At 32.5% G+C, this 13,257-nt stretch overlaps 1 protein-coding gene across 1 annotated transcript; it reads right to left on the bottom strand.

The window, feature by feature from the left end:
- Window positions 1-4,531: 4,531 nt before the first annotated feature.
- On the bottom strand, window positions 4,532-13,038 carry LOC124824071 (putative leucine-rich repeat receptor-like serine/threonine-protein kinase At3g14840). Its single transcript, XM_047296440.2, has 24 exons — window positions 12,576-13,038; window positions 12,267-12,441; window positions 10,546-10,617; window positions 10,362-10,430; window positions 9,971-10,042; window positions 9,785-9,856; window positions 9,602-9,673; window positions 9,426-9,497; window positions 9,256-9,327; window positions 9,088-9,159; window positions 8,920-8,991; window positions 8,655-8,726; window positions 8,134-8,196; window positions 7,936-7,995; window positions 7,821-7,856; window positions 7,663-7,703; window positions 7,046-7,422; window positions 6,626-6,821; window positions 6,394-6,540; window positions 6,067-6,185; window positions 5,760-5,970; window positions 5,407-5,644; window positions 5,124-5,274; window positions 4,532-5,059 (listed from the first exon to the last, which is right to left on the bottom strand). The coding sequence occupies exons 1-24, from the start codon at window positions 12,673-12,675 to the stop codon at window positions 4,703-4,705; spliced, it is 2,988 nt and encodes a 995-aa protein (XP_047152396.2). The 5' UTR covers window positions 12,676-13,038; the 3' UTR covers window positions 4,532-4,702.
- Between the last annotated feature and the right edge of the window lie 219 nt (window positions 13,039-13,257).

Genomic DNA, 13,257 nt, shown 5'->3' with positions numbered 1-13,257 from the left:
CCAATGATAAGATGCCTTTTGGAGTGGTACCAAAAGCAAACCCGTGAGGGCTTGGCCCAAAGCGGACAATATCTTATCATGTGTGGAGTTCTATGTGTGTGTCGAACCTCCCCCAACAGTGGTATCAGAGCCCATGGTTCGGGTCTGGACCGGGCTCAGACGAGTACGCCCCCCCCATGATCAGGTGAGCCAGGCAGGAGGCCAGTGACGGATCACCGGATGAATCTTGAGAGGCGGGGAGAGCAAGAGAAATGCTCATATTGTGACCATGGATCATGAAAGAGGGCAAAAGAGAAATGCTCCGTGTTGACCTTGACCATGGTGTACTCAAGGATGAAAAAAAGACTTCCGCAGCGAGGGAGGAAAAGACCACAATCCTTTGTTTGAGGGAGGATGTTGAAGTGCAAACAAAGTCCCACATTGAGTGAAATAAGGACTGGTCAAGGGTTTATATACACATAGATATCTCCAATGATAAGAGGCCTTTTGGAGTGGTACCAAAAGCAAACCCGTGAGGGCTTGGCCCAAAGCGGACAATATCTTATCATGTGTGGAGTTCTATGTGTGTGTCGAACCTCCCCCAACAGGGCTTTTATGTTTTGATTATTTTGTTTGTCGTTGATGCAGTTGAGGGTTAGTCACTCATTTTCAACAAAGTATATTTCTACTTTGAACGAGCATTTGACAGAGGAGCACCGGTCACTGATTGCGGAGATGGTGGACAAAGTGTTTTACGTGAAGAATCGTCCATGAACATTGGATTTTTTTCCCTGGGAGGCATGTCCACCAATCCACCTTCAATGAAGACTTATGTGAGGATGAGGTCACGAAGGCGTTACAAGAGCAGAGTGCTTAGGACTCCTTACACTGGATTTCTTAGAATAAAATATGAGTGATATTTGTATAGATTTCTTAAGAGAAAGTAATACAAAATTGTACATAGATGAACAAATGTTTGTAATTTGAAATATATTTTGTTCAATGTTAAGATAAAGTAATACAAAATTGTACATATTATTAATGTTAATTGAATTTCCTTTGTTATTGTCATTATGAAATGAGGTTTTGTTTGAATTGTTAATGAATAAAGTGGCCACTTTGATTAATATTGATGTATTTGATGGAGGAATGAAACAATGCTTGTGACATGATGAAGTTAGGTGAAGTCCTGGAACTTCTGCACCAAAAAACACAGTTGTAATCGATTACAACTCCTTGGTAAATGATTACACAAGAAAAAAGTGGAATTTGTACAAAAACTTGTACTGCAGGAGCCAGTTGTGGTAACATAGGTGACCATAGTGTAAACTTTTATATTTTTGGCATAAATCCAATGGTTTGGGTGTGATTTTGTTGTTTCAGTGTGATTAGTGTAGGAAATCATGTTTGGGCACCCCATGTTGGACATAAGAAACAATTTTGTTGAGTTGAACAAGTTAGGTGAAGTCTTGGAACTTCTGCACCAAAAAACACACTTGTAATAGTTTACAGATGCTTGGTAAACGATTACACGAACAAAATCCAGGATTTGTACAGAAACTTGTACTGCAGGAGTCAGCTGTGGTAACCTAGGTGACCATAGTCAAAAATTTTAGTTTTTTGGCATAAATCCACTGGTTTTCACTTGATTTTGGTGTTTAAGTGTGAGTAGAGGCTGTGAAGTCATGTTTAGGTACCCCATGATTGAGGAAAGAAACAATGTTTATGAGATGAGCAACTTAGATGAAGTCCTGAAACTTATGCACAAAAAAACACACTTGTAATCGTTTACAGATGCTTGGTAAGCGATTACACGAACAAAATCCAAGATTTGTACAGAAACTTGTACTGCAGGAGTCAGTTGTGGTAACCTAGGTGACCATAGTCCAAATTTTTAATTTTTTGGCATAAATCCACTGGTTTTCACTTAATTTTGGTGTTTAAGTGTGAGTAGAGGCTAAGAAGTCATGTTTGGGCACCCCATGATTGAGGAAAGGAACAATGTTTATGAGGTGAACAACTTAGATGAAGTCCTGAAACTTCTGCACAAAAAAACACACTTGTAATCGTTTACAGATGCTTGGTAAACGATTACACGAACAAAATCCAAGATTTGTACAGAAACTTGTACTGCAGGATTCAGTTGTGGTAACCTAGGTGACCATAGTCAAAATTTTTAATTCTTTGGCATAAGTCCATTGATTTTCACTTGATTTTGGTGTTTAAGTGTGAGTAGAGGCTGGGAAGTCATGTTTGGACACCCCATGATTGAGGAAAGGAACAATGTTTATGAGATAAGCAACTTAGATGAAGTCCTGAAACTTCTGCACAAAAAAGCACACTTGTAATCTTTTACAGATGCTTGGTAAACGATTACACGAACAAAATCCAGGATTTGTACAGAAACTTGTACTGCAGGAGCTAGCTGTGGTAACATAGGTGACCATAGTCAAAAATTTTAATTTTTTGGCATAAATTCACTAGTTTTCACTTGATTTTGGTTTTTATGTGTGAGTACAATGTTACAAGTAATGTTTGGAAACCCTAGTATTCACAAAAGTAATATTGTTTTGTAGTCGATTTTTTTGTTTAGAAGTCCATTATAGAACTTGGTTTATTCAATTACGTATTTATCAACAATAATCCGCAAAAGGTTGATGTATACATTCATGATGAGAACTTTAAATTTCCATAAAGCACTTGAGTATTAAAAACATTACAATAGTGAAGTAGCAACATACTAATCCATGAATGTTCAAAATGAAAATAAAAGAATCTAAGAAACTAATTCTAACTACGAGGTTCGTTATCAAAGCGGGTGCGCAAGTGCTGAAGTTGGTCCTCAATGTTCCCAACTCGCGATTCTAGCGCATCAAATCTTGTCCCCATTACGATGTCCATGTTTCCAAACCTTATACCAACAAATGTCTGCAGTTCTTCGATGCGGTTGATTACATCATTTAGTGTTGTACAAGAACTGCCTTGTTCAGTTTTTGGGATGCCATTGGACCTGCAGTTATAACATAAACATAACAACAATGTCGACAACATGGTTAGGGTTCGTGAAGGAAGAAAACGTCAATGGTGGAGTCAATGGTTAGAGTTCGTGCAGTTCTACTTACCAAAAAACACCACAACAACGAGAAGGCACGAGACAAATATGGGAGAGGGCTTCAATGGTGCACAAGTTGGACGTCCAAGACAACGAGAAGGTGACGATTTAGAGTTTCAACACGACAAAGATAAGAGAACGAGAGAGATGACAGTACGACAAATATGAGAGTACGAGAGAGATGAGAGAACACGAGAGAGATGACAAAAAGAGAGAGATGAGAGAGCAAACTGCGAATGAACGATGAATAGGGAAACCGCGAAACCAAAATTCGTATTTTTTCCTTTCAATAATACCCTCGTCTAATGAAAAACTTATTAATTTTTTTTTAAAACATCAGTCAATGAACAACTGTCATGACACGTTGTCAAAATTGTGTCAAGAAAACGTTATTAAAGAAACGTTTTCGATAAAATAATCGTCATTGTTTCTTCACTCCATCACTTTTAACGATAGTTATCGAAAAACGATGCAACTGGAGGTAGATATAAATAATTAGACAGGACCAATATTTAAATTCATCTCATTTTGAATCGTTTTATTTGTAAATGTCTGTTTTTTATAAGTCACTTCAAATTTATTAAATTTGAATTTCATTTTTGAACAAAGAACTCAAATAAAACAAAATGCCAAAAGAAAATATATTTAAATATTAAACAATTATTGGTAACTAAAAAATAATTAATATTAATGATCTTTTTTAATTATTATTGTTCATATTATTTTTTATCAAAGTATTTTAAGATTTTTTAAATTAATATTGACGAAGATTTTTCATTATTGATATCTCGTCTGAAATTGTTTTCCATTAATGTTGATTACAATCAGTTAAACTAAAATTGATAAAGATAAATTTTATGATATTGTTAATAGGATTTCTTTTTTGTAGACTTTTTAATTTATGTGAGTTGAAAAAGATTTCTAATCCACATGGAAAAAAATGATGGCGGAAAATTTTGAGTCAACACTTGAAAAAACGAATTCTATCAAACTATTGAAAAAAAATGTGTTAATGATCAAACAAAAAAAATTATTATAGACATTGATAAAAAGTAATTATGGTAGTTATGAATCGAGAAATTTTAGTTCACATCTAGTATCTTTAATATTGACCAAAATAATTCTATTCAAATTATTGAGCTAGAAATAATAATAATTTATAACAATAAAAATAATACTAACAATTTAAATAAAAAATAACTTTTATTAGCATAAATAAAAGAAATTGTGAGAACATAAAAAATGGCTTAAAACAGTGGTACTTTAACAGTGGTACAATTATAGTTATTATTACTATTTTTCTTCCATTGGTTGTTTGTTAATATGAAAGTAACAAGAACGTCTGTAGAATTTAAAATACAAGACAAATAAAATATTATTGGTAAATATAATGAGATTATTATTGGTTTGAGAAGGAAAAGACATTATTTGATAACTCTCTCCAAAAATGGCAGCAAACACTTGAATGCCATGAAAGCACTTACAGTTACAAATCAAACATGTTACAATCAAGAGGGAAGACTTAACCCAATGGAAAACAAGAAAGAAATAAAAAGTTTATAATACAAGAAAACTATTTATACAAATGAATCCAATTTGGTTGAAATGTCTCTAACCTCTCTTTTGCAAGTAAGAAGAATCGATGTTTACAGGATAAAGATCCGCTGCAGAAGTAGATGAGGAAGTCCATTGCTCATCCTTTGAGATACTCAACTCTTGGTAGTATTGCCTCATTTTCTCCATCTTCTTCTCCTCCAAATCATTTTCCTCTGAAAACACTTCCTCAATAACAGTTCTTCCTTCCAGCATGCTTACCACTGATGACATGTTTGGCCTACGTTGTGTAGTAATATTCGTGCACAACAGAGCCACCCTTATCAACACTAACACCTCCTCTTTGTTGAAGTCTGTGCCCAATCTTCTATCAACTAGCTCCATTAGATCACCTTTCTCTTTCAACAGATTTGCCTGCAAAATACAACATTAGTATTATCAAAGACAGTTCAAATCAACACAAGTTCAGAATACTTACCCATTCAAGAATGGAGAATGATTGTTCTTTTGGACGGTGAATGGTATTGTTCCTTCCATTTATAATTTCCAAGACAACAACTCCAAAGCTATAGACGTCTGCTTTATCAGTCAAATAACCATGCATAGCATATTCTGGAGCCATATATCCACTATAAGATGAAAATGAAAAAGTTTATCAGTTGCATCACATAATAATCCTTTCTCTTTCTTCTAACTCACTTATCTCAATAAGATTCCAATTATTTCTCTATGAAAGTAAGAAAGAAGGCATAGGAGCTTACTATGTTCCAGCTATTCGGGTGCTAATATGAGTATTTTCTTCCTCATCCAGTTTGGCCAAACCAAAGTCCGATATCTTTGGGTTGAGATCTTTATCAAGCAACACATTAGTGGTCTTGATGTCTCTATGAACAACCTTCAATCTTGATTCTTCATGGAGGTATGCCAAACCTCTAGCAATACCAATACATATCTTGTATCTTGTTGCCCAATCCAATCTTATTTGGTGTTCTTCAGGTCCTTCATTGGTAAAATCATAGAAATCAGACCACACAACCTTATTGTCATATTAATTACTTAATATATAAAATGAATGATAATAAGTAAAATTTGATGATATAATAAGGAGATTTACCAAATAAAGCACGAGCAAGGCTATTGTTTTCCATATATTCATATACCAATAAGAGTTGATCACCCTCCACACAGCATCCATAAAGTTTAACAAGACAAGGATGTTGCAAAGCAGAAATCATGCCTATCTCTGTTATAAACTCACGATTTCCTTGCTTTGATTTAGAAGAAAGTTGCTTCACTGCTACTAGTGTTCCATCTGATAGACATCCCTGCATTTACCATGTATACAGAGTTATTGCAATGTAAAATGTAAAATTGTATAAATGTGTGCTAATATAGACAATTTAATACATAATGCAAAATACCTTGTACACAGGTCCAAATCCTCCTTCTCCAATCTTATTTGCAGCATCAAAGTTGTTTGTTGCTACTTTGATTTCTCTTAAAGAAAACAAACCGGTTCGCAGGTCTAAACTCCTTATCTCTGTTAATTGAGGTAGAAGAAATGTCAGAGACCTCTTACAATGACAAGTTTTCATGTTTAAAGGTCAAATAATAAGATACACCAATCAAGGCACATACTCAATCTTACAGAACATGAAAAAATTTCATTTTTTTCATATTCATAAATCTATGTTTTAGAATAATGTTTGATTGATAATCATGACAATTAAAGGAATTTCTTTGCTTACCTTTTTCTAAAGAATTTTTCTTTCCTAGACATCCTTTCCACCAAAGAATACCAAGTACAATGATGATAACTACTGCTACTGCAACCACAATTCCAGCCACAGCTCCTGCTGATATGCTACTTCCATTTTCTGAGGGTGGTGTAAAGTCTGTTTGATACAAGAGACATTAGATGATAATATCAAGACCACATAGCATCATCATAATAAACTTTTATAGCAAATAACAACTCACTAGGTTCCACTTGTATAGCTGATATAAGAGGACCATATACTGATCTAAATGGGAGACTAGTTGTCCCTTTTCCAGCCCAATACAAACGTATCTCCAAAGTACTATTACTCACAACTGCAGTGAAGGGTTTTTTGATTGCTTTACCAATTCCTCCTGCTTCTTCTACAATATTGAAGTCCTTCTGCACCAGCTCTCCCTGCAACATTCAATTCAAATCTCAATGGTTCATGATGAATACAAGCCTTAAATGTTTCAATCTTCTTACTGTTTAAAATATTGTAGCAAATAGTAATTGGTTTGATTAATGAAGTTTCCATGGAGACTATAAAGTGGAAAATATACACTTATTAAGATATTTATGTAAAACATGAAAGATCTTTATGAAAAAGGTAAAAGTGTTAACCATAAACATATCTATACCTGAATATAGATGTCAAATACTCGTCTTCCTAAACTGTTAAATGTTTGATCATTAATAAACATGATTTCTGCAAAATGTAGATTAACTGTGTAGTTTCCATTTCCCAAGCAAAATCCATAGTAAGTTAGAGAAGTGGGAGAAACTCGTGCATCCATGTAGAGATCAGCTTTGTCCACAGAAAGAGATGATTTATTTTGCGAGATAGAATAGTGGCCAGCCTCATTATCCATAAAGTTACCAGTAGTGATAAATGCCCAATTTTTTGATCCACTTCGGTGAAATCTAGCTGGACTTCCATTATCTAAATCATCATCATATGTGCTTTTGCCTTCTGTTATCATCTTTCCACCACAATTTATATGAAGGGAGTATGAGCCTAGGACAAACATGACAAGGTCAGCAATGATGAAATTAAGAAAAGAAGGTCTTCAAAATGGCACCAAACTAAACCTAAATGTATTGTTTGTATTATCATAAAATGTTAAGTGATTTCACATTACTAACTTTTAGAGTACCAAAATAATAATTTGTACACAAGCATGGTAGTTTTGGTTTCCTTTACTTCATGAAAGGATTCAAATAAATATTTATAAAAGGTTTCTTTGAAGAAACTTACTTTTCTGACAGACATTGTTTCCCAGGCAAGCAGCTGTTCCTCTGAGAAAATGATCGAAGGGGTGAAATGAATTAGCTTAATATCATCAAAGCCAATATAAGATTCCTAAGATAATAAATTGAAAAACTATATGCTTGTAATAAAAATAGTAAACTTACGAGTTATTGTGCGTTTGGGAGCTAGAAAACAAGTTCCTGTGACATATAACATAAGACTATGAGTTAGATTCTTAAATTTGAAAACAAAAATGCACATAACTACAAGGATTCTTACACATTTCCATTCTGACATGTAGGACTCCCTTGGATTGTGAAGTTGTTATATGAAATATCTCTGCATACAAGTTATAAAACCATTAATCCAATAAAGAAGATGCAGAATCAAACTACAAAGCAATAAAAGTTTCAAAAAAATTTCTTTACTACGAATAAGTGAACTATTCCTGTATGTAGGATTTGAAAGAGAACTTACATATTGTCAGCTTTCTCTGTCCATGCAGGTACTTCTCCATTGAGAAGATTTCCAGTTAAATATCTACGTTACATTAAATATGAAGGGATTAATATACAGAACCTAATATTTATTGATGATCCAACATTAAGTAAAATAAGCTAGCCATCCTTAATTACACCCATTTACCAGTGTTCTTGTTCTCTGTAAAGTATACTCGGAATTAAACTTAAAATTTACTTAAATGTCATCTAATTACATTTAAGAGATTTATTCTTTTTTTGTATTGAATAACTTAACTCAATTATGATTGGGTTGAGTTGATCACCAATGATTCAAATAAACCATCACCTCTCAATAGCAAAATCATATCTTGAAATAAACCATTTTATTATTTTTTGGTTTTTATAAGGTAGCAATAATACTAATAATATATATATATATATATATATATATATATATATATATATATATATATACACTTAATAAAAAATTTTGATATGATAAAACAAAATAAAAATGAGTTAAAGCTGAGGTATTACATGTTATCAACATTTCTCAGGGCTTCATAGTCACTTGGAATTGGTCCAGTCAATTTGTTAAAGCTGAGGTCTCTGAAAAGGAAACATATTTAGAATGAGTTTGAAAGCAGTAAAAGAAAATGGTCAAAGCAAAGAATTTCTGCAGCTTAAAAGGAGTGTAATTCTGAAATAAAAATGATATAGAAGTTGCAAAATAAACTAAACAATATCAGAGAAAATGTAAACAGTAATTGCAATCAAACAAAGTTGAAAAACATGTACTTACAAGTTTTTCAAGGTTGTCATTGTCCCAAGATATGTTGGTAGAGTTCCATTGATGTTGCAATTCCTCAAAATCCTGGGAAACAACAAATGGATAGCATTATGTTATTAGAGCCTCTTGCTTGACTTCTTCTAATTTTATTCCATGAAAGAGTTAAAGATTTAAACTCACAGATATTTCAACGTCATGTTATTAAGTTGTGGAAAAGTTGACTGTTCAGACCCATTCAGATCACTAATTCTCCTGCATTTCACATTGGAAAAAACAAAAAGTTAAGGAAACACAGTTGAAACTATCATTGGTTTTGAAACTTTGCTTACTAAACAAATTCATACATACAAGTCAGTTAAGTTTTTCAGAAGTGAGATTCCAGAAGGAAGAGGCCCATCGAATCCACTCCCTTGAATCACTCTGTCAAACCATAGTAATCATTAATAACTTCAGAAAATAAGACAAACTGATTCAATCAATAGAAGCATAATCAAATAGAAATGAAGGGGTGTTCATACAGTTTTTGGAGACTTGTCCAACTTTGAATAAAATCAGGTATATTCCCAGAAAACTGATTGTCCCCAAGTCGACTGCATAATTCAAGGGTTAAAAAATAAGCAAGGGTTACATTAAGTTCAAAAACAATTTTTTAAACTAGTCATCATTGAATAGTATAATAAAGATTTAAGCTTACATATCCTGCAATGTAGTGAGCTTGTTCAATGTTTCAGGTAACTCTCCAGTAAAATTGTTAGAGGAAAGTAGCCTGCATATAATTGGTAACAGCAAACAAGAACAAATTATTAATTTAAGCCATAGAAACCAAAGTAGAAGATTCCAAAATATATGTAAATGACAAATAAATTGAAGTGCTTACAGTCTTTGAATTTGGGGTAGATTCCCAAGCTCAAGAGGAAGAGCTCCAGATAGTTGATTGGCCTCCACGACCCTGCCAATCTCAAGATAAAGCACAGTTCCATTATATGACTCTTCAAATTTCTTTCATAATAATTTCATGTGTATGAAATGGAAAATTTTTCTTTGATAATTAAGAGAAACTCACAAACTTTGAAGAGTGGATATGTTTGCTATCTCTTTTGGTATTGAACCCGTTAATCGATTTCCGAGGAGGGAACTGTTATGATCAAGAAACATGTTACAATCATAGATTATCTTGTTGCAATGTATAGATAACAAATACCTAGTTTCACAAAACATGTAACCTAATATGCAACAAGACATAGGTGTAATGCTGTAAGTGCTATTGATATTTCTGTCTTGCTAAAATTTGATTTGCATTTCAATAACCAAAACCACCTTAAATATCAGCATTTAAAAGTCTGTGTTAGATTTATGTTTATGTATATACAATATATATTACCATCATGTGATGGTCAAGTATTCTATCATACATTGATGATTTTAAGTTCTAAAAAAAGACAGGAAAATCATACATGTTGACAAGTTTCGTGGTGCCCCATTCTTTGGGAATTGAGCCGTTCAGGTAATTGCGACTAACGTCACTGCAACAAAGAATGTGTTGTCATGCAAAACAATTCATAGATGTTTGCAACACTGGTAAAAATAAGCAAATTTTTCATCTGGAATTGAATTTGAGAAAAGTTAAGAATTACTTACAATTCTTGTATGAAAGGCAATCTGAACAGATCTTGAGGGAGATTGCCTGGGAGATTTTGTGCTTTCAAAATTCTACACAGTTATTTATCATCGAAATGGTTAATCTTCTTAATTGATTAAGTTATCTACATTATTCTATCTTCTTTCATTCCATTTTTGAATTGAAATGTTTCTTTGTAACACTTCAAAATTTAATCTTGTATCACAACTAAAATTATTAAACATAAATCTGAAATACAATTTATGCATTAAAAACTATAAATTTTAACAGTACAATGCATAAACTATAACAGTCTCAAAACCCTAGTCAGATCTGCTTAATTACATTTTCAATCACAGTTAGAACATCTAATTTTAACTTTTTTTTAATTGTGTTTATGATTAAATGTTTCATAAAAAAATTATGTAATTGGATTAACTGAACTTAAGCTGAAATTATTCATAAAAATCAGATTTTAAATCCTGATAGAAGCTAAACATTTTAGTCAAACAGCTTCACCAAAAAGATCTTGTATGTTATGTTTGAAATACAACTCTTTGCTGTGTGCACATTGAATATGATCTTTATAATAAAAAAAGGAAACTAAGAAACGTTAAGACTTAGGTTTCAGTGTTTCAAAAGCTATGGTAAAGTAGAGAAATATATAATTGGTAGACACCCCACATGTCACAGACAAGTTGCAAAAAATACAAACATGTTGCAGAATCATCAAGGTGGTGGGTTTAGAATAGTCAAAGGTGAAAAATTAATGAGTCATTTACTTTTGTCATGAAGCAGTATATTACGTACTACAGAATAATTGAGCACCTCAAAGTTGACTGAAGCCATTCATGTGGACCTTTATTTTGTTTACACTACATTTATAGCACATGGTGTTACAGTCTTCGATCTTTGGGCTAGTTTTACAGATTACTTCAAACTGCAGCATTATTTAACTCAGTTTAATTTTTATTTTTATCCTGGATTTTTCTTCTGATATACTTTTAGGGAATCTTTATGCAGAAACCTTTTCCAAATATGTTAAAAACATGATTCACTATTTTTTTATCCACTCCCTACTCTTTTTTAATAATTTTTTTTCTTTTTTTATGTGATATAATTTTTCTCTCTAATTATATATTTAATTTCATTGATATAAAAAGAAAAACAATTAATTATAGTAAGAACATTGAGAGAATGTAATTATACATAGTTAGTATAATTTTAAGAGTTATCTTATTTATGTGTTTTGTAATTAATTTTTTCCCTCCACATTAATTGAATAAAATATATAATTAAAAAGGTATATTATCTTCAAATTTAAAACCTAAAGAATGAACATTATTATTTTGTCAAAATACTAAAAAGATAAGGATTTGGAAAAGGAGAGTCAGAAAAATATATTAAAATGAAAGCAACTTTATTGACTTTTCTCGAAATTATAGTGAATGACTAAGCATTGAAGGATATTTATGATGATAGGTTGAGATGAAACTATTTTTCCATTGTTTTGTTAACTTTTTGTTACATAATTTAATTTATATATTAATTAAATTACTCAATGTAAAATTTTATCATCAAACAAAGTTGTAAGTGAGAAAAAAAGTAGGTGTTAAAATATCTTTTTTCTGGTTCTAAAAAGCAATGTGATGAAGAACCTATGAAGAACATTGATCACAATTACCCTATCACAGACTAAAAAACCTATGAAGAACATAGAGAATATGAGTAAGAGATTTACATGTTGGTGACATGACAAACGGTGTCATTGTTATAAGAGCAATTGCATCTTAATTCATTTTCACTCCCTTTTACTTGTACTGCAGATGTCCAATTACGTTCTCCACTGCAAGGATCTACGCTGAAATCCCAGTCCTTCTTCCCAAGTGTAGTAGCTACATCTTTCAGAGCTTCCACTGTCATCAAAAAATCATCAGTAACTCATCTGATACCAATTTCTTATATGAAACCATGTCCATGATTGTGAACTTCATTCACACAGAGAAACAAAAAGATTCACTATGAGGAGTGGTGAAAGCTATTCACATACCTTCATCTTGTGGAAGAGTGGCTCCAGAAGCTAAGGAGGCAAAGCAAAACACAGCAAGGAGCAGAAGGAATAAGAAGAAACGAGGGTAACTCACCCTCATGGCTACTCTTTCTGATATGATGAATGAACAGTATTATTAAACCTTGGAGTTTTTGAGAAGGGATTCAGGAACATATATCACCACCAGTGTATATAATAACGTGATAGAGAAAGATATTGAGTGATCAAACAGGAACGCAGACCAAGACTTGAACTATTTTGGTGAGAAATTGAATCAGACAATCTCACACGTTGTTAAAAATGTAAAGGGTGTTTGCAGAAAGATGTATGTCTGTGCTGATTAAGACAAAGTCAACTTCACAAGTGGTGGTTCATTTGTATAATTTAATGAATATAATGATATAAAATAGCAATGATTTTAGTTTCCACGAGACATTACAAGAGATAAACATTACTGAAAAATATACAAGAATCGAAGCCACTGAACACTGTTCTTTTATAGATAAATCTTAAAGTAGTTGTTGACAGCATGAAACAGTTGGCTTTGTCAACTTTTTCGTACAAATTTCCATATTGTAAATGAAAAAGAGGACATGAATTTGTCAGTTTATGCAGAAAACACGGTTGTGAAATTAATGTATGCTATCACGAGCTGACACAAGTTGTTTTCTCCAAAAGTTTA

Source organism: Vigna umbellata, chromosome 3, assembly GCF_029865625.1.
Source record: "Vigna umbellata cultivar VRB3 chromosome 3, Vumbellata_1.0, whole genome shotgun sequence".
NCBI classification, from domain to species: domain Eukaryota; kingdom Viridiplantae; phylum Streptophyta; class Magnoliopsida; order Fabales; family Fabaceae; genus Vigna; species Vigna umbellata.
This window is presented reverse-complemented; position numbering and strand designations above follow the sequence as displayed.

What these genes read in the sequence shown, in the direction of transcription:
- LOC124824071 (XM_047296440.2), bottom strand. Translation starts at nt 12,675, where the DNA reads ATGAGGGTGAGTTACCCTCGTTTCTTCTTATTCCTTCTGCTCCTTGCT. An exon ending in GTTTGTCATGTCACCAACAT is followed by an intron (nt 10,618 to 12,266) that starts GTAAATCTCTTA and finishes ATAACTGTGTAG; the next exon opens with AATTTTGAAAGCACAAAATC. An exon ending in AGCTATACAAGTGGAACCTA is followed by an intron (nt 6,541 to 6,625) that starts GTGAGTTGTTAT and finishes TGTATCAAACAG; the next exon opens with ACTTTACACCACCCTCAGAA.